This window comes from Colobus angolensis, unplaced genomic scaffold, assembly GCF_000951035.1.
Source record: "Colobus angolensis palliatus isolate OR3802 unplaced genomic scaffold, Cang.pa_1.0 Scaffold71, whole genome shotgun sequence".
NCBI classification, from domain to species: domain Eukaryota; kingdom Metazoa; phylum Chordata; class Mammalia; order Primates; family Cercopithecidae; genus Colobus; species Colobus angolensis.
In genome coordinates this window covers 1846531-1872852 of record NW_012120821.1, presented here as the reverse complement: position 1 = coordinate 1872852, position 26322 = coordinate 1846531, and the positions used below count along the sequence as shown (strand labels likewise).

Sequence of the window (26322 nt, the reverse complement as noted above, 5' to 3'; positions counted from 1 at the left end):
GAGTTCATGTCCTTTGTAGGGACATGGATGCAGCTGGAAACCATCATTCTCAGCAAACTATTGCAAGAACAGAAAACCAAATACCGCATGTTCTCACTCATAGGTGGGAATTGAACAATGAGGTCATTTGGACACAGGAAGGGGAACATCACACACATGGTCCTATTGTTGGAGGGGCAGGAAAGGATAGCATTAGGAGATATACCTAATGTAAATGATGAGTTCATGGGTGCAGCACACCAACATGGCACATGTATACATATGTAACAAACCTGCACGTTGTGCACAGGTACCTTAGAACTTAAAGTATAAAAAAAAAGAACAGAACCTGTGGTGTTAGTACCTATGCATACATATAAAAGGGAATTCATGATAAATGTTACTTTTAAACTTGAATGCACTGGCAGACAAAATGACCTTCAGTTATTTGATAGAAAGTCTTTATGAAGCAGCTTTAGGCAGAAGGATATGAAATTCCTCTGAGTGTAAGAAGCAGTACAAGGAGCTCCTTCTTAGCTCTCCTATGCTTTCTTCAAATAAATTTCTTATTCACACGAAAAAAAAAAGTACATTTTTTAACTTTAACAATGTATGTGCTATGTGCTCACATGTTCCTTATGAATACAGTGTATTTAGAAGTTTGTTTTGTTGTTTTTAGTTTGAGAGGTGGTGGTAGGAAAGGGAAGATCAGAAGAAATGCACATTTATTTACTCTGAATTTCTAGTTATTAAAACTTAATTTAAAAAGTTTGACTACTATAAAAAAAAACCAAAGAACCTCTGTGAATTTTGTAATTAATTTGAAATTGAATTTTAGAAGCCACAGCCTTCTTGCAGTATAAATGATGTATTTGCACACAAAATTGAAATAAACATGAATAAATTTGCATTATTAATCTTTAATAAAGAACAATGTTATAGTTTAAATTACACTTTAAATGTTTAAGGTGAATGTTGAAGGTGCTCTCTCTCTCTCTCTATATATATATATATGTGATTCTAATGATGCTAATCAAAAAGATATGAAACCTATATAGGAAATAGCATCATGCTATTTCTTGTGACAAACTATTTTTGAAATATCTTCCTATATGTCCATGTATGTTTCAGTTTTAATGCTTCTCTAAACATTGCTTTATTTTCTTCATTTTTTACTCTATCTTAAAGGTACAAATATAAGATCAGATTTATTTAAAATTACCTTTTTATCATTTATTTTTAACTGACAAATAAAACTGTATATATTTATTATGTACAACATGCTATTTTGACATATCTATACATTGTGGAATGGCTAAACTGTTCTAATTCACATATGCATTACCCCACATATCATTTTTTAAAATCTACTCTTTTAGCAATTTTCAAGAATACATTATTATTAAGTAGAATGACTGATTATCTCTCTAATCCCCCATCCCCACTCAGTCCCTAGTAACCAGCATTCTATTCTCTACTTCTATGACTTTAACTTGTTAGATTCCACATATGAGTGAAATCATGTGGCATTTGCCATTCTGGGCCTTGCTTATTTCACTTAGCGTAATGTCCTCTAGGTTTATCTATGTTATTGTAAATGACAAGACTTCCTTCTTTTTAAAAACTGAATAGTATTTCATTGTGTATCTGTATATCACTTTTTCTTTATCCATTCAACTGTTAATGGACACTTAGTTGATTTCATATCCTTGCAATGAACATGAGAATGCAGATATCTCTTCAACAGACTGATTTTGTTTCCTTTGACTATATACCCAGTAGTGGGATTGCAGGATCATACGGTAGCTCTATTTTTAATTTTTTGAGGAACTTCCATACTGGTTCCATAATGGCTGTACTAATTTACATTCTCACCAACAGTGTGCTAGGCTTCTCTTTTCCCCACAACTCACCAACATTTATCTTTCATCTTTTCAATAATAACCATTCTAAAGGATGTAAGGTAATATTTTGATTTTATTTTGCACCTCTAATAATTAGTGATATTGAACTTTTTTTTTCATATCCATGTTGGTTATTTGTCTCCTTTTGAGAAGTATCCATTCAAATCCTTTGCCCATCTTTTAACTGGGTTACTTGTTTTCTTACTATTGATTTGTATGAGTTCCTTAGATATTTTGGATATTAACCCCTTGTCAGATGTTTGATTTGTACATTCTTTCATTTCATAGACTGTCTCTTATCTCTGATTGTTTTCTAAACAAATTGCTTTTGACATAATTTTTCCAGTTTACAATGTTACAAATGGAAATTAATCAAATTTAGATATTTGAAATGCAAATTGGATTGTGATCAAATTTACAATGGTTTGTAACACTAGCAGTGAATCAGAACCATATGACTTCATTTATCTTCCCCTGGATTTTATGTATGGAGCCACTAAAATCTGCCAGAAAATATTAATTTTTAATTGTTCATGAAGTTAGCATTCTAATGACACTAATCAAAAAATGGTGTTTTAATGGTTAAAAACAGAAATCCTCTTGTACCATGTAAATACTTGCTGCTTTTCTCATAGAAAAGACCAGCCACTGGTTCACTCACTTAACATGGGAGGAAACTCAGATACAGATTAATCACTGAAAGCCTCATTCATTTATTCTTTTGGCAAGGACAATCATTTTGTTTCTTGAAAAGAAACCAACATTTTGTACTTTGAGGCCCTAATCTATTTGTATTCCTAATAGTAGGAGAAGAAGTAGGACCTTAACCCATGTTTATGCTTAGACTATTCAATGTGTATACCAGTGTTTTAGCTGCCTCTCCCTCAAGCCACAGGGTGTGTACAATTTAACAATTAGGAGGTCCTAAAATATCTAGCCGAATTTAAGCATACTTTTAGTAGTTTCTTGGCCCTGGGAATCGTTCAACTGACAATGATCTGTGGTTGTTTATTTAACCAATGGACTCAAAATGATTTTTAATGAGATTTTAGTCAGGATAAAGAAAATGGATCTTTACCATGAATATATTTTCCAAGCAACAGTGGCATAATTTTTTAATGAAGACATCACACTGGTTGTCTTCTTTCTTCTTTAGAAAAGTAACAATTTCAGTGTTTCCTTAATTTTCATATTAATTTCATTACTTTACACATCAATTCTGTATCAGACACTGAGCCCTAGTACATGGATCATTATGAGATCATTTCCTATGGGACACTTCCCATCTACTCAGGTGGGAGTCACACGAGAAACAAGTAATCAAATAAATAAACGTGTAATTGCAATAATGAGAAATGTGGAGAAATATATGTCAGTTTCAAACGCCAAGATCCATGTAAGCTGATGAATTTCTTCATTGAAGGAACTCATTTTGAAAGATCATAATCATCACCCAGTATTAAATACCAATTAGGAGTAGAGTCAATGTGATGGAGAGATAATCTTTGTGTTCCTTTACTTTTCCTGTTGTAACTCGAACTGGGGACAGGAAGGTGGCTATGCCCAGCTCAAAGCAACGTTTAAAATAAGAGGGTAAGTGGAGTTATTTTGGGATATTTTTCTTTTTTAAAATATCAGAAGGGTAATGTGCTGACCTCATAACAAGGTTTGAGAGAGGCATATCTTACACCTGTGTGTGGAAATTAAATCATCATGCTCATGTACTACAAAAGGATCTTCATTTGAGGATTTATCTGTTTGTCTAAGGATATCAAATTGGAAAGTAACGGAGAGGTTAAAAATATAACATGTTGCCCTATTTGCTTCAGCTTTCTTTAAAAAAAGAACGATGGAAAGATGGACAAAAGACGGGATGTAACAAACCTGCACATTCTGCACATGTAGCCCAGAAGTTAAAGTGAAATAAAATAAAATAAAATAAATAACACAATTGACAAGGGGAAAAAAAAAAAGAAGGGAAGGGGAAGAAAGAGAAAAGAGGGATGGGAAGGGGAGGGGTGGGGTAGGAGGAAGGGGAGGATTTGGGGTGGGAGGGAGAGGAACAGTGGAAAGAAGGTGCAGGGTGAGATAGAGATAGAAGATAGAAGGTAGAAGGTGTGAAGTAGAGATGGGAGATGCAAGGTAGAGATAGGAGAAGGGGAGAGGAGAAAGGAGGGTGGAAAAGAGGAAGGAAAGGAGGGAGGAAAAAAGGAAGGAAGGAACCAATGATAGGAGGAGGAATTTTAGATTATTCCAGTACCACCTTCATCCCATCCTATCTTTTTTCCTTCCTCTACCTCTTCCTCCCCAGAGATAACCACTATTCTAAAATTATTGGGTATCCTTTAAATGTGTACATTTTTAAAAATTTGCTACACATATGTGATTCCCTAAGGCATATATGCTAACGTTTCATTCTTATAAAATTTTAAATAAATATAGTTTTGGTAAGCATCTCTTCTTGTTTCATTTATTTGTTTGTTTTCCACACAACACTATGTAAGACATACCCATGTTCATACAGGCAGACCTATTTTATTCATTTTAACTGTTGTAAAGTAATCCACTGTATATACACTAGAGGTGTGTATCCATTTAGCTTTGCTGGACCATTTTGATGTTTACTCATTTTCCTTTTACAAGGAGTGCTTGAGGAACACCTCTACTTATGTTTCCTTGTGTGCAGTGAGTCGGGAACTGGAAGTATAGTGACTGAGTCTAGAGGTAATCACTGAATCAAGATGTTGTCAAAATATTTACCATGGTGGATGTATCCATTTATTTTCTCACCAAGAGTATAACTCCTAATTTTCCCAAAGGGACACAAAAATCCAATGTCACCAGACAATCTTGGTCAATCTCAGATAGCTAGAAAATGATCTCTCATTATATTAATTTATAATTTCTTTGTTATAGAAATATATAGTATTTCTTATTTTTAAAAAATAGTGTTTTGTTGATATACCGACTCCTCCAGAATTTACCTATTTAACACTGGACCTATAAAAATGAATAGAAAATAAAACTAACTTTGTTTTGTAGCTTTCAAGTATGGTCATTTTTATGGATTTATGCTCACAAAAGCACAGAGACAGAAATCATGTTTTATTGTTAGCATGATATCTGGAGTGCTTAATTATTAACTTGAAAATATACAAAATCCCCTTCCTATTTTTGTCTTTTAGAATATATGATCACCTCTCAATTAGCTTTATTTTAATGGTGTTCATTGTGAACTCTGAAAAGCAACACAGGCCTTATTTTAATTTCTTATTTCTATAACTTACATCTTCCAAAAAATTTTAACAATAAACCATAAAAATATATGCCAACAAAGATATTAAATTCAGCAACACAAATGTATTCATCTACATAACTGAATAAGACAACAGCAAAGTTAATCTATATTGGGATACTCTTTATTCCTGCCTGATAATTAATATTATTACTGATATTCTTTTAGTCATAAGTTGATATATTGACATATCACTAATAATTTTGGTATCTAGAGAAAGAATAGTTTCAAATGCAGCTTGTAAACAATTATATTAGAAACACTTCATCCTGTTAGTAATTAAAAAATTAAAATCACAAAAGTACCATTTTTCATCTATTTAATGAACAAAAATATTATAATATCCAATTGAGAAGCAGTGAAGAAAATTAATAATATTTTGCACTATAGTACAATCCTTGAAGAAAGCATTTTTGATGTATACATTTTTGTATCTTTGGGTATAATAATCCTATTTATTAGATACTAGCTAGAAAAATAATCCAAAATGTGGAAAAATAATACATTCATGAAAACGCTTTAGCTTCATTTTAAACTGATGAAATTGAAAGCCACCTAAATGTTCAACTTAAAGTATACTGTTTCCCATTGAAAAAATTACAATCCTGATGCCGATGAGGAAAATGTATCTGATACTAAGATTCAATGGGAAGGAAACAGAATCTTAAGTATGATTACAAGTATGCAAAAAGTCCACATACATAGGGGAAAAATGAAAAGACATACTACAATGCTAATCATTGTTCTAGAAGTAGTGTTTCTCCACTAATTTCAAGTTATTTGTTTTCTTTATTGCTTATTTAAATAGAAAATAAATGTCCTGGGCCTACTTTTATCCCCTTAGGGAGCTGGGAATTTTGCACAATTTATACTTCTGTCCTGTTTGGTTTTGGTTTTGTTTGTTTTTTTGTCAGCATATAGCCATTGTTCTCAAACAACATAGCATCTTAATGCTCCATCACTCTTGAATCTTAGTTTACTCCTTGAGGAATACCACTTCAGAATGACTGATTACCTTTCAGTAAATGTATCAGCTCTTTGTTCTAGGAAAGAGAATCATGTGGCAAAGCAATAGAATAGGTTTGCAAATAAACCAAAAAAGTAGCAATTGTGAAAGAGATTCATGTATTTGCTCTAGCTCTTACTTCTGTCTGAGTCATTGTTTAATTATCCTGCACTTGCTGACTCCAAGTCATGGCATTCCATTCCACGTAAACATTTTCTTTGGCTTCTACTTTTACTTTAATATCTAGGTTGTTTCTGAGGGCTTAGGGCTTGCTATTGTTTTAAATTGATAAGAAAAGATACCACACTTCATCTTAGCCAAAAGACCAAGAAACCATTGCTGTTGTTTTAATTCCTTACAATTTGTCCACTACAGAAATTCCTGATAATCAAGATGATAAGAATATAGATGCTTTAATTTGAGGGGGAAGCCTCATTTTATTTCTGCTCCCTAATACATATTTCAGCTTATTGGTTAATAGAAAGTATTAAATATGGTAGAAATTAAATGCATACTCTTATGCTTCATAGACATATGTGTATAATGATACAATTTAGGAAAAATAGTATGTCTTGAACTCAGCCAGACATTCATGGTAAAACATGACTAACACTGATACTGGAACTTGGACAAGAGCCTGTTAATTACTACTGTCCTATTCCTTATTAATCCTTTAAAAAAATTTTTGCCCACCCTCCATCCCCTACTCTGATTTATGGACTGATTTTCATATTTATAAAGTGGTTCATGAATCACCCTGCCCCAACAGAAGTGAATAATAATGGGCCCATTTATGCAACATTTGGTGTGTAGCTAATTACCTGAAAATGACTGCCTGGGATTGCACTAAGAAGAGTGTCATTAGCATTCAGCACTAAGTCTGCAAAAGAGAGGCGGGAAAGAAAGCAGAAATATGGAATCAAAAAATAAGAATAGCCATGAGAACGCTATTTACTCAGTGTGATTTTTTTAAAGCATCCTAAAGAACATTTAATGATATCTCCCAGTGGCTGAATTGTTAAGTAAGTCATGGAGTATAGTATCCTTTAAAATTATGTCCATGGAGCATACCTAAGACTTAGGAAAGTTCTTACCTATAGGTTGACCAAAGCAGCAAATGAAATTGTTACATACAATATAACTTCAACTTTAAGAAGAAAAGAAATTAATAATAAATGTGGTAATGACATTATGGGTCATTTTTTTCTCTTATCTGTAATTTTCTGTATTTTCCAGATGTTTTAATATGGCCATGTGTTAATTTTACAATGTATTTGTAATAGCAACGTTATATGTATTTTTTATTTCTTTGGAAGCATATTGACTGAAAATGATAGTAGCTACTGTTAATCGAGTGCTTACTATGTATCAAGCATTGAACTTGTACATGCATATAATAACTCTCTTTTTCTTCCTATTCCATACCACATTCCACCCGCATCATACCTGCATTTATGAATTATCATAAACCCTAGTTTAAGGCACATTGTGTCCAAGTTGCCACCAACCAAATAAGCGTAGAATTAAACTGTCTTGCATTGCAATCATGAGTGATATTTAGGCTTTCTTAATAATGGAAATATTTATCTGATGTAAGAGATCTGGATTTCTAAAAAAATGTCAAAGGTAGTAATTCCAAATGAGAAATAAGCACATCTTACCTATTATATAAAACTAGTAGACAGTGGCCCCCTCTTCTCTCTTGAGACCTTACAGTATTACAGTATATAAGTATATATGACAGCATGAATATGTAGCTGGATGTTTTTAATTGCTGTAGCCAATGCTTACATTCCTGGTTAGTCATATATCATTTTATACTCACTATGGATTGGGTAATGAATGTCATAAATTATTGATAACTAAATAAATACTAAAAGTATGGTAAGGTCAACTTTTAACATTTGTACTTTGTTTTACTGCTCATGGAAGAAATTTTACTGAAGTAAATCTCTGCTTAGATTCATCTGGCCTAACTACAGTAACCGGAGAGAACTTAACCCTTGAATCTAGCATATCTAGGTTTTAATCTCAGCATTACTATAGACTATATAAACTTGGAAAAATTTACTAATCCAGTGAGATGTTAATTTTCTTATCATTGATATTGGAGTGGAAAAGGCTTCAACATAATAAGGCTATTGTAAATAATAAATAATGCACATGTGGTAAAATAATGCTTTCTCCTCCAAAGATGTCCATATCCTAATTCTCTGGACCTGTAAATATGCTATTTCTCATGGCAAAAGGGGCTTTGTAGATGTAACTAAGATAAGGTCTCTGGCTGAGCACAGTGGCTCATGCCTGTAATCCTAGCACTTTGGGAGACTGAGGTGAGAGACCAGGAGGTTAAGCCCAGTCTGGCCAACATGGTGAAACCCCATCTCTACTAAAAATACAAAAGTTAGCTGGGTGTGGTGGCGGGTGTCTGTAGTCCTAGCTACTCGGGACGCTGAGTTGAACCTGAGAGGCAGGGGTTGCAGTGAGCTGAGATCACGCCACTGCACTCCCAGCCTGGGTAACAGAGAGTGACTCTGTGTCCAAAAAAAAAGGAAAATAAAAAAAAGATAAAGTCCACAAGATGTGGTAGCTCACGCCTGTAATCCCAGCACTCTGGGAGGCCAAGGTGGGTGGATCATTTGGGGTCAGGAGTTCGAGACCAGCCTGGCCAACATGGTGAAACCCTGTCTCTACTAAAACTACCAAAAAAAAAAAAAAAAAATTACCGAGTGTGGTGATGCTTGCCTATAATCCCAACTACTGGGGAGCCTGAAGCAGGAGAATCTCTTGAAGCTGGGAGAGGGAGGATGCCGTGAGCAGAGATTGTGCCACTGCATTCCAGCCTGTATAACAGAGCGCGACTCTGTCTCAAAAAAAAAAAAAAAAAAAAAAAAAAAAAGTCGATTATCCTGGAATATCTTAGTGGGGCCAGTGTAATCACAAGGGTCCTTATGAAAGGAAAGCAGGAGAGTGAGATGTACTTTAAAGATGGAGGACGGGTCCATAAGTCAAGGAATGCAAATGTCCCCTAGAAGCAGAAAAAGGCAGAGAAATAAGTTCTCCCTTGGAGTCTCCAGGAGGAACACAGCCCTGCTAACACCTTGATTTTAAGACTTCTGATCTCCAGAACTGTAAGTGAATAAATTTGTGTTGTTTTAAGCCACTACGTTTGCGGTAGCTTGTTACAGCAGCAAGAGGAAACTAATACTGTATGTAAGGTGCTTAGCACAGTGCCTGTCATCTAGGATTCTAACATAATACTAGCCAAAGTAGCGCTGCCTCTTTAGATCTAGGTAAGAGTAGCCTGAACCTGCAATCCATTATTTGTGGGAGTCCAATGCCCTCCCCGAGACTGCTGAGGCTTCTCAAAGGGCTTATGTAATTTCTGGCTTTGAATTGCTTCAATTTGTAGAATACTGTTCCAATAATGCTGTCAGGATAAGGAATTCAGCCCCTTCCCAGTATTCCAAGTATAGAAATAAAACATTTACCCAAGGCTTGTGTGTGTGTGTGTGTGTGTGTATGCATACAGGCATGCTTGGTGTGTATCAGGCTTTGAGTAAATACAGAAAATGTACTATTATTGCACAGCAAAAATTTTAAAATTAAATATCAACATGGCTGTTCTTTAAAGTTTTTTAAAAACTACTCCAACATTTTGCTTCCTCACCCCTAAATCTCTTAAATCTCACAAAACAGTTTATCTCCTTTGGTTTCCTTATCATTTATGTCTCACACTCCTGGGATTTCACCTTCAAATACTAAAGTATTTTTCTAAACAGACTAGCCAAACTCCTACCTAATAAAACCTGTCACAACTATGAAGATAATGCAAATTCTTTTCACCCTATTGCACTGAGCAGTTAATAAGTATTAGCTGCAAAAAAAAAAATCTATGTACTCATTAGTCATAACTCAAACTAACCCATCCATCTTCTCTCATCAGTTTCTTTGTGTAATGTAACTAACATGAATTAAAGGTGTATCCAAGAGGCTAAACAAGCCATTCTTCAAACACTCTATTGAGTGATACTGATATCAATATTATAACTGCTACTAACTCTCAATTTCACCAATATTAGGGGTATAAATAAGATTCAGCGTTTTTAGGGAATTTTCATTCATGTTTTTCTTTCATACAGATTCTATTAAACTGTACAATTATGTTATACAGAGATTGGATTTAAAACTTGGGAGTTCTTCGTGATAAAATTGATGGGTATAGGAAAACCTCAACTGAGCATACATAATTTGTTAATTTAAGTTCACATTGCTATTTGCAAATGTACCCTCTCCATGTGTATATGTGTGCACACATGTGTATTTGTGCGTGTATGTATAAACCTAGGTTTCCAGAAACTTATGGGCCAGGGCTTTTGGATTATGTTTTGTCAGCAATTAGAATCATGCCATTTTCAGACATTAAATATAAATGATTTGCTATTACAATGACTCCTAAGGCCAACGACCATGCAGCATAAACCTTAATAAATAAATACTATAGTGACATGATTTCTGTTCATTCCAAAGTATCATGAGGCTCCAGTTTCTAACTAACAGCCCATTATAGTGTTCTGATCTAACTTTCAAAATGTCAATAAATTGGATTACAATGTAATCCATTCTAAATGTCTTTGAAAGAAGACAGATGAATGTTACATTGTCATGAATCTACCTCTGGGAAATCTCTCTGCAGAAGAACAGTCAGTTGATGCTTTTGCCTTTAGCTGGTTTTACCCTCCTATACTTTCATTTGCTATCCACCAAATAAAAATATTTTCACACACCAGAATGAAAATCTTGAGTTTGAAAAGCTAAAGACAGAATGAACAATTCAATCTTGAAGCCCTTAGTCTATTGATTTTTGTAATCTAATATTTGGCAACTTTGACTCGATAGAAGATTTATAATAATCAGCCAGCTTCAGCCACAGTGTAAGTACATTTCCATGTGGATGTGTTAATTAATGGTAGAAGTGACTAACAACTGTGAAGCAGTCATATTAGGCAAGGAGAACAAATGGAAATACAAGAGCAATCATTCTTAGAGATACTCATTGTTCCTTCTCACCCAGAAGACAGGAGAGCTGAACAGAACTCTGCCCAGGGACATCTCTCTTTTTGTTGATGATCTGGGGAATTCTTACTGAGCATTCTTTTCTCACAAAGAGCTCATACACTCAGCTCACTTAACTATAAGAGTTACAAAATCTAGAAATGCCAAACTCTTAAATCAGCAGAGTTCAACACTGTTGCACAGATTTCTATAGCCTAACATAGATTCATGAGTATGTGCTTGTGTGGGAGTACCTGTCTGAGTCTCAATAATTCCTCCCTTCTCAGATGGCCCTGTGGGTCTTTGGTGACCATATTTGTATTTGTGTATTCGTGCTGTCCTCCAACCCTTACTCAATAGTTGTGGGAGAGTTGGTACCTAATTCAAGTTAGAATAGTGAAATCCTCCTGTGAGTCTGAAATTTGGAACATATATATCCTAAGATGGAAGTTGTTTCAGTACTTTCCATAGGAAATCAGATGACTTCTTGAGAGTAAGTTCTTGGAGCTATTGATTTCTTCTCTTGCTAAGTTGTGATGATTACTCAATTCTCTTTAATATTATATTGGGATTTGGAGGAATAAAAGTCAATTGGCCCAGGAAATCATAGTTTAAAAAACAATGAGTTATAGTCAAGTTTTGGTGTGACATATAGTTCCCTAGGTGATATCACGTATATTCCTTATAACTATTGATTGTTGAATAGATTGATCATAATGGCTAGCAACAGTAAATTCAGTTATGTTTCCTAAAAGTTGGGTTTTTAAAAAAATTACTCACAACTCTAAGTACCCATACACATGAGACATTAACTAGGTATTTTGTAGACAATGCTACATTGGCTATGTAAACTACTTTGTAAAAGCTATTATAATTCACAACTCTGAATCAATGGTTCAATATTATATTTCAATGCATGTCCTGATTTAATAAAGGAGTGGTTAACTAACCAGATGACATTTTTTCTGAAAATGGACTAAATAAAGTAAGATGTGCTGACCAATGGTGCTCAAATAATACTCTCAAGTATCCCTAAGGCTTTTTCTTTAATGGTGCCACAAATGTTGGATTCTAATTTTACTTAAAACTATTATAATTATCTTTTGCTGCACACCTACAACCATCCGATGTTTGACAAAGTTGACAAAAACAATAAATGATTCTGAGATGACTGGCTAGCCATATTCAGAAGATTGAAATTAGACTGCTTCCTTACACTATAGTTCATATTTTTCATCCACATTTAAACAGGATATCAGGATGCCTTATAATCACATCGCTTCTAGAATCATGCTTTAGAAAATCATGTGTGGAGCCATCCAACTCAAGATGGGTTAAAGACTTAGATGTCAAAAAAAAAAAAAAACGGTCGGGCGCGGTGGCTCACGCCTGCAATCCCAGCACTTTGGGAGGCCAAGGCTGGCGGATCACGAGGTCAGGAGATCGCGACCATCCTGGCTAACACAGTGAAACCCCGTCTCTACAAAAAAAAAAATGCAAAAAATTAGCTGGGCGTGGTGATGGGCGCCTGTAGTCCCAGCTACTCCAGAAGCTGAGGCAGGAGAATGGCGTGAACCCAGGAGGCAGAGCGTACAGTAAGCCGAGATCGAGCCACCACTGCACTCCAGCCTGGGCGACTGAGAGAGACACCGTCTCAAAAAAAAAAAAAAAAAAAGGAAGTTAACCTCAGAAATACCATTCTGGACAGAGAATCTGGCAAAGATTTTATGACGAATACAGCAAAAGCAATTGCAACAAAAACAAAAATTGACAAATGGGACCTAATTAAACTAAAGAGCTTCTGCACAGCAAAATATCATTAGAATGTTGTTCATCAACAGAACAAACAGACAACCTACAGCATGGGAGAAAAATTTTGCAAACTACACATCTGACAAAGGTTTAATATCCGGAATATATAAAGAACTTAAAGAAATCAACAAGCAAAAAATGAACAAAGCCCTTAAAAAGTAGGTGAAGAACATGAACAGACACTTTTCAAAAGAAGACATACATGCATCCAACAAGCATATAAAAAATGCCCAACATCACTAATAATTAAAAGTGCATGTAAAACCACAATGCAATACCATCTCACACCAGCCAGAATGGCTATTATTAGAAAGTAAAACAATGTGAGATGCTGGTGAGGTTGCAGAGAAAAAGGAAAACTTATACACTGCTGGTGAAATGTAAATTAGTCCAGCCATTATGAAAAGCAGTTTGGTGATTTCTCAAAGAACTCAAAGCAAAATTACCATTTGACTTAGTAATTCCCTTGTTGAGTATATACCAAAAGGAATATAAACCATTGTACCACAAAGACACATACACACATATGTTCATCTCAGTATTATTCACAATAGCAAAGGCATGGAGTCAACCTAAGTGCCCATTAACAGTAGACTGGATAAAGAAAATGTGACACATATACAACACAGAATACTACAAAACCATAAAAAAGAATGAGATCATGTGCTTTGCAGCAACATGGATGGGGGTGTCAGCCTAAGCGAACTAACACAGGAACAGAAAACCAAACACCACATGTTCTCACTTATAAGTGGGAGCTAAACATTAAATATTAATATATATGGACACAAAGAAGGAAACAACAATCACTGAGGCATACTTGAGGGTGGAGGGAAGCAGGAAGGTGAGGATCGAAAAACTACCTATTGGATACTATGACTATCACCTGGGTGGTGAAATAGTCTGTACACCAAATCCCTGTAACATATAATTTACCTGTATATCAAACCTGTATATGTACCCATGAACCTAAAATAAAACTTAAAAATATATATAATAAATATTTTAAACTATAATAAGAAGCATTACACTGTCACCTGTCCTATGTTACTTTTTTAAATGTCTTATTTGCTTTTTCTATTGAGGTAAAATATACATATATAATTTACCATCTTTACCACTTTAAATGTATAGTTCGGTGGTAATTAATATACTATATGCTTATATTTCCTTTCATCACTCCCTTTTCTTGGTCTTTGATAACTACCAGTTTACATTCTATGTTGAGATCCATTTTTTTAGCTCTCACATGTGCATTAGAACATGAAATATTAGTATTTCTGTGCTTTGCTTACTTCAGTTAACATAATGGCCTCCAGTTCCATCCATGTTGCTGCATATGACAGGATTTCATTTTTACGGCTGACTAATATCCCATTGTCCATATCTACCACATTTTCTTTCTCCATTCATCTGTTGATAAGCACTTAGGTTGATTCCATATTTGGCTATTGTGAATATGTTGCAATAAATATAAGAATGTCCTATGCCCCATGTTAACACATTCAAGATCACTATATTAACTTGTGCTGCCAGGTTAAATTATGCAGAGCATTGAGCACCAAGTAAAGCTTGCCTTTAATCCATCATTAAGTACTTCTAGAGACCAACTATTTATGGATGTTCCTAAACTATTTACAATGGTGTCATTGACTATAAAGGTAGTTTCTTGGCACAGGGATTGGGGCTGTTGTTGTTGCTGTTTTCCCAATTCAGGGTAGCCTTTGCTTGGTTATTTAAGAATTTAGAAGCAAGTATTTCGTGATTTATAAGAATTTTCTCAATGCTATATAAATAAAATGCAACGAAAAAGAAATTGGTAATGAGAGAGGCTTAAAACCATAATTCTCATCATAATCCCTGCTTTTATAAGTGTGTGTCCATTAAAATGGATCAACACTGGAACTTACAAGGTGATTTTATATTAACAAAATTTGGTTTTTATTTATTTCATTTGTACTTTACATACTGAGGTTCCTTATCAAATTTGTAAACCATCATTGTAGCAGGATTTCTTAACCTTGGCACTACTGACAGTTTGGAAAAGCTAAGTCTTTGTTGTTGGGGACTGTCCTATGCATGGTAGGATGTTTAACAGCATCTCTGGACTCCATTCACTAGATTCCAGTTTCAAACTTTTAGGTCTAGATATATTTCCAAACGTCCCCAGGCAAAATCATCTCTGACTGAAAAGCATCAGCTAAGTTGTAGAATCATAGGACTTGCCACATTTTAGTAATTCCGAATGTTCCCCTCTTGACAATTTTTGAATTCATAAGAAGCTGTTAAACAAAAAATATGGTAAAGGAGAATAGTAGACAAATGCATTTTTAATATTTATTGTGGTTGTTTTGTTTCGGGTGTTCGAATCACTATGAGACTAAAAAAAGAATGTTGCAGAACTGTATTTTTAGACAACAAAAGATATTCATGATGTATTGTTAAGTGAATAAATTAAGTAACCCATATGATCAGGGGAATGGAAAGCATAGTGTTTTGTAACACATTTTGAAAAAAAATTTTAATTAAACTTGAAAATTCCTTTTGCTCTGAAGTAATGCTTAAATAAATTCAAGTAAATTTGTTATAAATTAAAATAAATTGACCAATGTCCTGTCTATGAAAAGGTATCAAAAGGCTTCAAAAGGTATCCTCTGTGAATTTTCATCTTTCATAGTGAAAGCCAAAGGAAAATAGGAAAGAGGTAGGGTTTTTCCTTTTCCTTTAAGGAAAAGAAGCCTTTATTGCTGATAATTTAGCACAAATGACCAAAGCAATAACTCACCTTGGGACCTCAAAAATCCTCAGAGATGGATAGCTAGATAGATAGAGAGTATGCATATATATACACATGTGAATATATCAGTGTGTGTATGTATATACACATTTATACAATATACTGTAGTACAGTATATATGCTGTGTACATAAAGTACTACAGTATATTCAGCGCCCTCTCATTTGCAAAAATAAAATGGAACACAAATGCCCACAAAAGGATGATTAGAAAATACATTATGACATTTCCACACAATTGTAGTAAATTTTAAAAAATAGCTTATTATTTATTAATACAGAAGCAAATTCATGATGCATTGTTAAAGAAAATAAGCAAGGTGCAGAGTAGTGTGTGTTGTAGGCTACTGTCTTAAGAGGTTTTCTCCCTAAGAAGACACAGCTGTGCTTCTATTTGCATAGAGTATTTTAAGGAAATTTCAAATTGTAGCTCCTGGAGATTAAGAGAAAAAATAAACATCATTTAATTTGAATTTTTGTGTTGTTTAACGTATGATTACACTTTATGGGGAGGACCGTTACATTTTTAAAAGTTCTTTGTCATTCAAGAGTGAGTTGAAAGCTCATAAATGTGGACTCACCATCTGAATTTTAGTTACTCTCAGACTTCACTGACCAGAAAAACATCCCAGGTAAGAGAAAATGGAGAGGTAATGAAGTCCAGATAGGATATGCAGAGTTAGAGTACTTGAGTTTGAATAAACGCAAAAGCTCAACTGGAGGTGGTGAATATGGCATTAACTCTCATCCTAGGATAGTGTTTCTTCCTTGGTTATATGCTACCTGTGGAATATAAGTGGACCAGAGCTTCAGAGATAAATCTGACAAATTTCTCTAACAGTGGGAAGTGTGAAGCACCTTAAGTCACAGAAGGCTAGTTTCGTTGTTGTTGTTGATGATGATGATGTCGTATTTAGTTGTAGCCAGAGAGGAAGATAAGCTTTTTATGTATAATGTAGATTCCTCCCATTCACAAATTCTGCAGATAGTAGCACAGACACTGCTAAGGTGATAATAAAAATAGAAAGGGTCATGAGATAATAACAGCTATAACAATGATCATCATTTGGGGAGCACTTCTTAAGTATGGGGCACTGGGCTAAAAGCTTTGCACACACTATCTCTTTTAATTCTCACAGCAATGCTCTGTAGTAGGTGCTTTGATTAATGAGAGGGCTGAGCTGCAAGGAGATGATTTAATTAACGCAAACTCACACCACTTGTGGGCAACAAAGTTAAGACTCAAACTAAATCTGCCTATCTTTAAAATTTTTAGTCACAAAATATTTTAATAGCTTTATTGGGATATCATTGAAATAATGTAGCAAATTATAAATTTGCTACATTATTTATGAAAGTGATGTAATCCTCAATAAAATATTAGCAAACTAAATTCAATAGCACATTAAAAGGATTACATACAATGACCAAGAGGGATTTGTTACTGGGATGCAAGGATGGTTCACCATATGTGAATTAATCAATGCTACATACCACATTAGCAGAATGATGGAAAAAGACTACATAAGGATATCAATAGATGTAGAAGAGCATTTGACAAAATGCAACATCTTTTTGAGGCAAATGCTCTCAACAAAATAGGTATAAAAGGAACTTTCCTTAACATAATCAAAACTGTATATGAAAAATCTAGAGCCAATATCATAATCAATAGGTCTTGGGATGAAAGCTGGGGCATTACACTACTTGACTTCACATTGTAATACAAATATATTCTGATCAAAACACTATGGTAATAGCACAAATACAGACATATAGACCAATGGAACAGAATAGAGAAACCAGAAATAAACACATACTCTTGTGGTCAACTGATCTTCAGTAAAGGTGCCAGGGGCACACAATGGGGAAAAGACAGGCTTTTTGACAAATGGTGTTTGAAAAACTGGATATCCACATGCAAAATAAACAAATAAATAAATTTGATCCCTATCTCATGCCATACATGAAAATCAACTCAAAATGGATTAAATCCTTAAACATAAATATTGAAACTGTAAAACAACTAGCAGAAAACATAAGGAAAAACCTTCTTGACATTGGTCTTAGCAATAATTTTGTAAATATTATACCAAAAGCCCAGACAATAAAAGCAAAAACAGGTAAGTGGGATACATCAAACTCAAAAGCTTATATGCAGCAAAGGAAACAATAAACAAAATGAAAAGGCAACCTATGGAATAGGGAAAAATATTTGCAAATCATATACGGATAAGTGTTAATATCCAACACATATAAAAAATCACATACAATTGAGTAACAAAATACAAATAATTTAAAAATGAGCAAAGAACCTAAACAGAACTTCTCAAAAGAAGAAATTCAGATGGACAATAGGCATATGAAATAGTGCTCAACACTAAATCGTCAGAAAAATGCAAATCACACCCACAATGAAATACCACCTCATACCTGTTAGGATGGCTACTGGTAAAAAGACAAAAAACAAAAGCGTTAGCAAGAGTGTGGAGGGGGAAAAGAACCCTTGTACACTGTGAATGGAAAAATAAATTAGAAGAGTTTTGATCTTGCTTCAGGTGACTTTGACCAGTCAGAGTCTTTCATGATTCCATATAAATTTTATGATTATTTCTTCTATTTCTGTAAAAAGTACCATCTGCATTTTTGAATGTGTAAGATGGTTTTGGGGAGGTAGTATGAACATTTTGGCAATATTATTCTTCCAAGACATGAACATGAAATGTCTTTCTATATATTTGTCTTCTTAAACTTCCTTCATCAATGTTTTATAATTTTCAATGTACAGGTCTTTTTTCTCTTTGGTTAAGGTAATTCCTAGGTACTTTGTTGTTGTTGTTGATATAAATGAAATTGTTCTCTTAATTTACCTTTTGTAGAGTTTGTTATTAGTATATAAAAATGCCACTGATTTTTGTGCGTTGATTTTGCACCCTGTAATTTTATTGCATTTATTAGTTCTAATAGTTTTCATGGAGTCTATAGAGTTTTCTATGTACATAATTATGTCATCTGCAAAAAGAGATAATTTTATTTATTTATTGTGATTTGGATAGCTTTTATTTAATTTTCTTTCTGATTGCTCTACCTGGGAGTTCAGTACCATGTTGACTAGCAGGGCCAAGAGTGACCACTCTTGTTTTCTTCCAGATCTTAGGGGAAAAGCTTTAATTTTTCTGCATTTATTGAGATGATCATGTGGTTTTTATTTTATTATGTTGTATCACATTGATTGATTTGTATATGTTGTTGATTGTTGCATATCCATCCTGGCATCCCAGTAACAAATCCCACTTGGTCATGGTGTATGATCCTTTTGATATCCTGTTGAATTTTATTTGCTAGTATTTTATTGAGAATGTTTGCATCTAATTCCATTAGGAATATTGGCCTGTACTATTCATTTCTTGTATTGTCTGTCTAGCTTTGGAATTAGAGTGAAGCTGGCCTCATTAATTTGGCAGTTTTCTCTATTCTATCTTGTGGTACAGTTTAAGAAAGGTTAGTATTAGTTCTCTGAATGTTCATGATTATTTCTCATCCATGAACCATCTGGCCCTGGGCTTTTCTTTGTTGGAAAGTTTTTGATTACTGATTCACTCTCCTTGTTTGTTGTTGGTTTGTTCAGATTTCTGTTTTTTATTGACCCAGTTTGGGTAGGTTGTATGTTTCTAGAAATTTATCCATTTCTACCTGTTCATCTAGATTATCCAATTTGTTGACATATAATTATTCATAATAGTTCCTTAAAATCTCAAAAAATTTTGATGCCTTGTTTCTGCCAAATGGTAAACATGACTTGGGGCTAGGAAGCCTGGAAATGAAATGTCATCACTTTTGTAATGTTTTCTTTTTTATCTCTCCACTCATCAGAATCACAACCACAGCTGCATGTATGATGGATCTTCGAAGATATCCACTGGATGAGCAGAACTGCACCCTGGAGATTGAAAGTTGTGAGTTACTTGGTCAGGGGAGTGAAAAGGAGGGATGCTTCCTTGACCCAGTGGAATTCAGCTTCTCACTGAGTTAATTAGTACCAGGATTTTTTAGCTGCACTTGTCTGACAAGTTTTCAAAGGGTTTATATTGGTGGTTCAAGGGTCATTTCAATGAAGTTATCATTTTGAACAATTAGGGAAAGTTCACTTATTTTAGATCAACAATTTATAAACTCATACTTTCTCCTTCTCAGAGTGTAGTTTCTCCCAAAGCCTTCCAATATCCAAGCTGGATTAATAAGAAAGGAAAGATATTTTAATATGAAAAGAGTTTGTGAGATTGTTTTGACCTAAACTATTGTAAATTGTCTTTTAGAAAAACATTATGTTAGTGTCTTGTGTGAATAATGTGTCTTTCCTCATGAAAAGAAAAAGATGATAAACTGCACTCATGAGACTTATGCTTTGCACCAAAGACTTAATGATTTTTAAGTCTAGTGACTAATTTTAGTTTGTCTTCTTGGGCTGCTTTTTCACTGATTGCTTTCTTAACATTTCAAATATTTCAGCTATGAAGATTTAATCTGACTATCTTTTTGTGATTATTTCTCAGCCATCAGCCTGTAGGTATTTGAGACCATTAATTGTGAACATCAAAGCTAAGCCATTTCTTGGTTTTCAGAGGTGCAAAAAAGTCCAGTAGCTAATCAGACCATTATTATAGTACCACTTAATGTAATGTTAGAAATTGACAGATGTTTATTTAGATCATCTAAAATGCTTTCTAGATGTAAACATTAAGAAAGTAAAGGAAAATGGGAAAATTCCAGGTCATTCTATAGTATTGTTGAAGAATGAATGTATTTCCCCAGTGTCTCATCACGAAGCAATTACATTAATCTTCTAGTTCCACTGTATACATAGAAATAGATGAAGGTGTTTATGTAGATGCAATTACAAGTTTAAATATAGACATTGACCTACTACCACCAAAACCTAGAATGAACAAGAAAATTCATGAATAAGTCTCTAATCAATATTCTAATTTTAAATCTCATTATATAAAGAAGTTACTAAGTATTGAAAGGTGTTTATATATATAAAGTATTGATGGTAACTTTTGGTTCAGATGCCAAAAATGACCACATTCAAACCACAGGAATGAACTATGTAAACTCAATCATACACTAATAGCTAATAACATTTTATAAATAAGGCAGAACATTAGTTCAACAAGTAAATCGTTACTTTTGGAACTGATATAGAAAGAGAAGGATAACTCATGGGTTGCCCATACATATTAGTTGTTTTTTACCCTTGACCACTCTTCCATTGACTTTCTGATTTTTTACCTTGGCTTCAGCTGGAGAATATTAACATACAGCAACCTCTTGAAATTCCAAGACCTTATGAATTGTGTCGTTTGCTTAAAGGAGCAATGAATTTTGACAAATACTTGAAATTGATTCTGTGTTTTAAATTGTAAGTTCTAAAATTATCAACACTTTCTCCCAAAACACATACTTTATTTACAATGGATACCAAGTTTTTCTATTATAGGTTGACATTTTTCTGTAAGTTTGAAGATTTATTTATTCATATTAAAAATAGATGACTTTAAGTCCATTTAATATAACATATAATGATCAAAACTATAAATGAAGCAGAAATTAAATGTAATTTTTGTGGGGAAGGGATGGGGAAAGCCCAGGCACCCAGATAGCCCAAAGTAATCAGCAAATATGATGTCAGGCAATAGGTGGTGACTCAGACATATGACAATCATTGAGGCAGTTGAGCAAGATGCAACTAGTTGTCTGGACATACAGTTTAACACAGTAACTGAGACTCTAAAATAAGCTAATATGTATAAATTTGAAAAGATGGTAATTATCGTCAAAGTGATCCAACTGTTGGTCACAGAACTACAATCCCTAAAGATACTTACCTAAAACAAAGCAAAAACTCTTGACTGTAAGAACTTGGATAATGAGGAGTGTACAGAGGCAGGAACTTAGGAGAAAAATTTGCATAACTAAAGCTGGGTATTTTATAACACCTCTGTGACATAAGTATTTGTAACAACACTTGAGAGATGATATACTTGAGGCTCAGAGAAGTAAAATAACTTACCCAGAGTCACAGGGCAAAAAAAGTAATGGAGTAAAAAAGTAATGGAGTAAGAATTCAAGCCCAAGTGTTCTCTTCATCATGGAATCCTGAATCAGGTGAGTAAGGGAGCATAGCATCAATAATTAGAAGTGTAGGTTGGTCACGGTGGCTCACGCCTGTAATTCTAGCACTTTAGAAGACCAAGAAGGGTGGATCACCTGAGGTCAGGAGTTCGAGACCAGCCTGACAAATATGGTGAAACCCCATCTCTACTAAAAATACAAAAAGTAGCCAGGCGTGGTGGCATGCACCTATAGTATCAGTTACTCAGGAGGCTGAGACAGGATAATTGCTTGAACCCGGGAGGCAGAGGTTGCAGTGAGCTGTGATCATGCCACTGCACTCCAGCCTGTGTGACAGAGTGAGACTCCACTTCAAAACAACAACAACAATAATAATAATAATAATTAGAAGTATAGCATTAACTGGAAACACTCTTGGCTAGGTAGGAAATGCTGAATCAACCAAAGACTGGTCTGTATTTCCTAAACTATCCCTGATAAATTTCAGTTTAGATCCCAGAAGCTGAATTTAGCTTTTAGTTCAAGGGTCAAACAATTGCAGCTACAGGGAGAAGGTAGCTTATGGATGCAGGAAACCAGGCAGGCCTTGATTCTATTGATGTGACCCTTAAAAAAAAGAAGAAGCTTCTGATGACAGCATAATTTAACTTCAACATTTTACTTAAAATGAATCCCTATTAACAATAGATAAACCAATGTAGAGTTCCTAAATGTTAAGAATAATAATTTTAAGCAGTGAATTAGCATATGCCAATGTGGAGTTTGAATGAGCTTTGCTTGTTTCTACCTAAGTACAGAATCAATATGTTGCTAAGTTTTAATAAATACTGAATAGATTATTCATCTAGTTTGTTTGTTTGTTTGTTTGTTTTTTGAGACGGAGTCTCACTCTGTCGCCCAGGCTGGGGTGCGGTGGCCGGATCTCATCTCACTGCAAGCTCCGCCTCTCGGGTTTACGCCATTCTCCTGCCTCAGTCTCCCGAGTAGCTGGGACTACAGGCGCCCACCACCTCGCCCGGCTAGTTTTTTGCATTTTTTAGTAGAGATGGAGTTTTACCGCGTTAGCCAGGATGGTCTCGATCTCCTGACCTCGTGATCCACCATCTCGGCCTCCCAAAGTGCTGAGATTATAGACTTATATTCATTTAGTTTTTAACTTTTCACAAAAAAAGTGCTATCTTCTAAAACAGCTCTCTCTGACTTGACAGTGTATCAAGACTATACTGAGCCTTAAAGTAATCACAAATGAGAGGCTCTAGTGTCAGCTGGGAAATAAGAATGATCAAGTAGACATCCCACTGATGTAAGATTGAACCAATCATGTTTGTGACCAACAGAGTGGAAACTTTGCCTGCATTACAAAATTCACGAGTTTGCATGTTCTCCCATCACAATCTCAAGGCTGGCAAAATGTTTTCCTTGGTTAGGTCCTCTGAGACAAATTAAAGATGTTTTGCTTAACTTGATGTCATCTAATCAAGTATAATTGAAAAAGTCATAAAGACTTGTTAAATTGAAAGTTTGCTTGAACTTGGAGCAGATTAATAGCTCTGTAGCCCTGGGATGCTATAAAATGAGTCAATGACATATAAAAAAATCAATCAAGGAATTTAGTCTAAGGAATATTTGGAATTTGAAATCAATAACAGTATCATGTGAAGGCTTGATAGACACAAGCTTCATGGAGATATGGAAAGGGCTTGGGATAATAATCATGAAGGAATCAGGAAGCGCAGATTAAAAAAGATCCGGACTCTAATCTCATCCACTCATTTACAGTAGATGTTGTCACCTCACCACACCAAAATGATAATAATAAAAGAAAAAGCCATTTCAGGCCTGAAATCTCTCATTTTCACTCATCTTCTTTAAACTTCCTTATTCTTCACCACTATTCCAAGTTAGTTCTCTGTATTTCACAGGAAGGTGTGTTTCTATTTCTTTCTTAGGCTGGCCCTGCCCGCTGTGCTTAGAATTCCATCTCTTTCTTCCTCCTCTGGAAATTGATTATGTCTGGTCCACACACACACCTCACCCCTGATCTCTCAGATCCTCAGTCCTGCCCTGTCTACCTCTTTTCTCACAGCTTGTAAACAAGTTGAAAACTCTTCTCATCTTAAAACACCTACATTCTATCCCCACATTTCCCTGAAGCTTTTTCCTAATCTCTTTCTTTTTCTCCAAAGTACTTGAAAGGATAATCTATATCTGTTGTCTATTGCCTCAACTTCCTCTCAACCCACTGCAATCTGGCACCTGCCTACCCATCTCCCACCTCTGCTAAAACTGTTCTCAGAAAGGTCACAAAGGACCTCTTTACATTCAATCTTATGCTGTGGCTCTCAAATTTATATCCCCAACTGAGATCTCTTCTGAGCCCCAGATTGATGTACTAGCACTCTTCTTGGCATGTCTGTTTTGATGTTTCAAAGGCAGCTTGAGTTTCATTTGCTCAAAACTTTATTCTTGATTTTTCCCTTTCAAATGAATTTCTTCCTCTGTCACTTTAATCTCACTATCCGACCATAATCCTGGGATTAATTGTTAACAGTTTCATTTCTCTCAAACTCCGCTGATCCGTTCTATTACCAAGTACCATCTATTCTACCTGCAAAATATTTATCAGGCCCGTCCATTTCTCCCCTGCCCTATTGCCACCAGTCTTTTCCACACTATCATTACATTTTACCTGGACCATTGTAGCTGCCTTTTACAGTCTTCTTGCTTTCACTTTTGACTCCATCTAACCCAATTTCTGCCCAGCAGCCACAGTGATCTTTGCAAGATGTAAATTGGATCATATTATTTCTCTGCTTTAAAATATTCAGGCTGGTTGCCGTGGCTCATGTCTGTAACCCCAACACTTTGAGATGCCAAGGCAGGCAGATCACAAGGTCAGGAGTTCAAGACCAGCCTGGCCAACATGGTGAAACCCCGACTCTACTAATGATACAAAAATTAGCAGGGCATGGCAGCACACACCTATAATCCCAGCTACTCGGGAGGCTGAGGCAGGGGAATTGCTTGAACCTGGGAGGCAGATGCAGCAATGAGCCAAGATGGCACCATTGCACTCCAGCTTGAGGGACAGCCTGAGACTCCATCTCAGAAAAAAAAAAAAAAAAAAAAAGACTTCCCACTGCACTGGTAAAACTGTCCACTCTTCTTAACTTGATCTTCAAGCTCTTGTGTGACTTGACCTTCCTCATTATCTTGAATCCCATCTGTCACCATTTTCCCCTTACTGTATACATTACTCCGGCACCAGAGACTTTGTTTCTGGCAGACCATATTTTCTCTTATCCCATCATAATAATTTGCTCATTTCTTCTGGCTGAAATGCTTTTCCCAACCATAGTTCTTTAGGCTTCCTCTTCTCATCCTTCAGTCCTCATCTCACATGCCACCTTTGATACGAGGCTTTCTTAAGACTCCTCCAATCTAAGTTAGGAACCAGTAGTTATTCTCTTTCAAAATTCTTTTTAGTTTCCCATTGCTATTGTCTGAAAGTTTGTATCCCACCAAAATTCATATGTTGAAACCTAACCCCCAATATAATGATATTAAGAAATGTGTCTTTTGGAGGTGATTAGATCACGAGAGCAGAGTCCTCATGAATGGGATAATGGTAGTCCCCACTTATTTACAGTTTTGCTTTTTGCCTGAAAATATTAAGTGGAAAATTCCAGAAATAAACATTCATCAGTTTTAAATTATACCCTTGATTGTAGCATGATGAAATCTCCCACCATCCTGCTCTGTCCTGGCTGGGACATAAATCATCCCTCTATCCAGTGTATCCACATGTATATGCTATCTATACTGCCTATATCATTGACACCATCTGCTCCTGGCATCCAGCCACTGATGTCATCATGGCTTGATGATCCAGGATCACCCAAAGCAGATGATGCTCCCTTTGATATATTTTCAGAAGATCAATGGTAACCAAAAGCTATGTCACAATGCCTATGTCATTCACCTCATTTTACTTCATCATACAGGCACTGTGTCATCTCACATTACAAGAAGAAGGGTGAGGACAGTACAATAGGATATTTTCAGTGAGAGAGATCACATTCATGTAACTTTTATTACATTATATTTCTATAACTGTTCCATTTCATTATTAATTTTTGTTAATCTCATACTGTGCCTAATTTACAAATTAAACTTTATCATAGACATGTACAGGTAGAAAAAACATAGTATATGTAGGGCTTGGTACTATTTGCAATTTCATGTTTCTACTGAGGGTCTTGGAATATATCCCCTGAAGATAAGGAAAAACTACTGCAGTGCTCTTATAAAAGAAGCCCTGATATCTACCTTGCCCCTTCC

General features: G+C 35.0%; 1 protein-coding gene across 3 annotated transcripts in view; it reads left to right on the top strand.

Annotated features, from left to right (window-relative positions):
* The window catches only part of GABRB1 (gamma-aminobutyric acid (GABA) A receptor, beta 1), a 398062-nt gene that overhangs the window by 271269 nt on the left and 100471 nt on the right, over positions 1-26322 (top strand). For all 3 annotated transcript variants that reach the window (XM_011927338.1, XM_011927339.1, XM_011927340.1), the window contains one exon: positions 19720-19802. In XM_011927338.1, coding sequence (XP_011782728.1) covers positions 19720-19802 — 83 coding nt within the window. The remainder of the gene's footprint in view (positions 1-19719; positions 19803-26322) is intronic.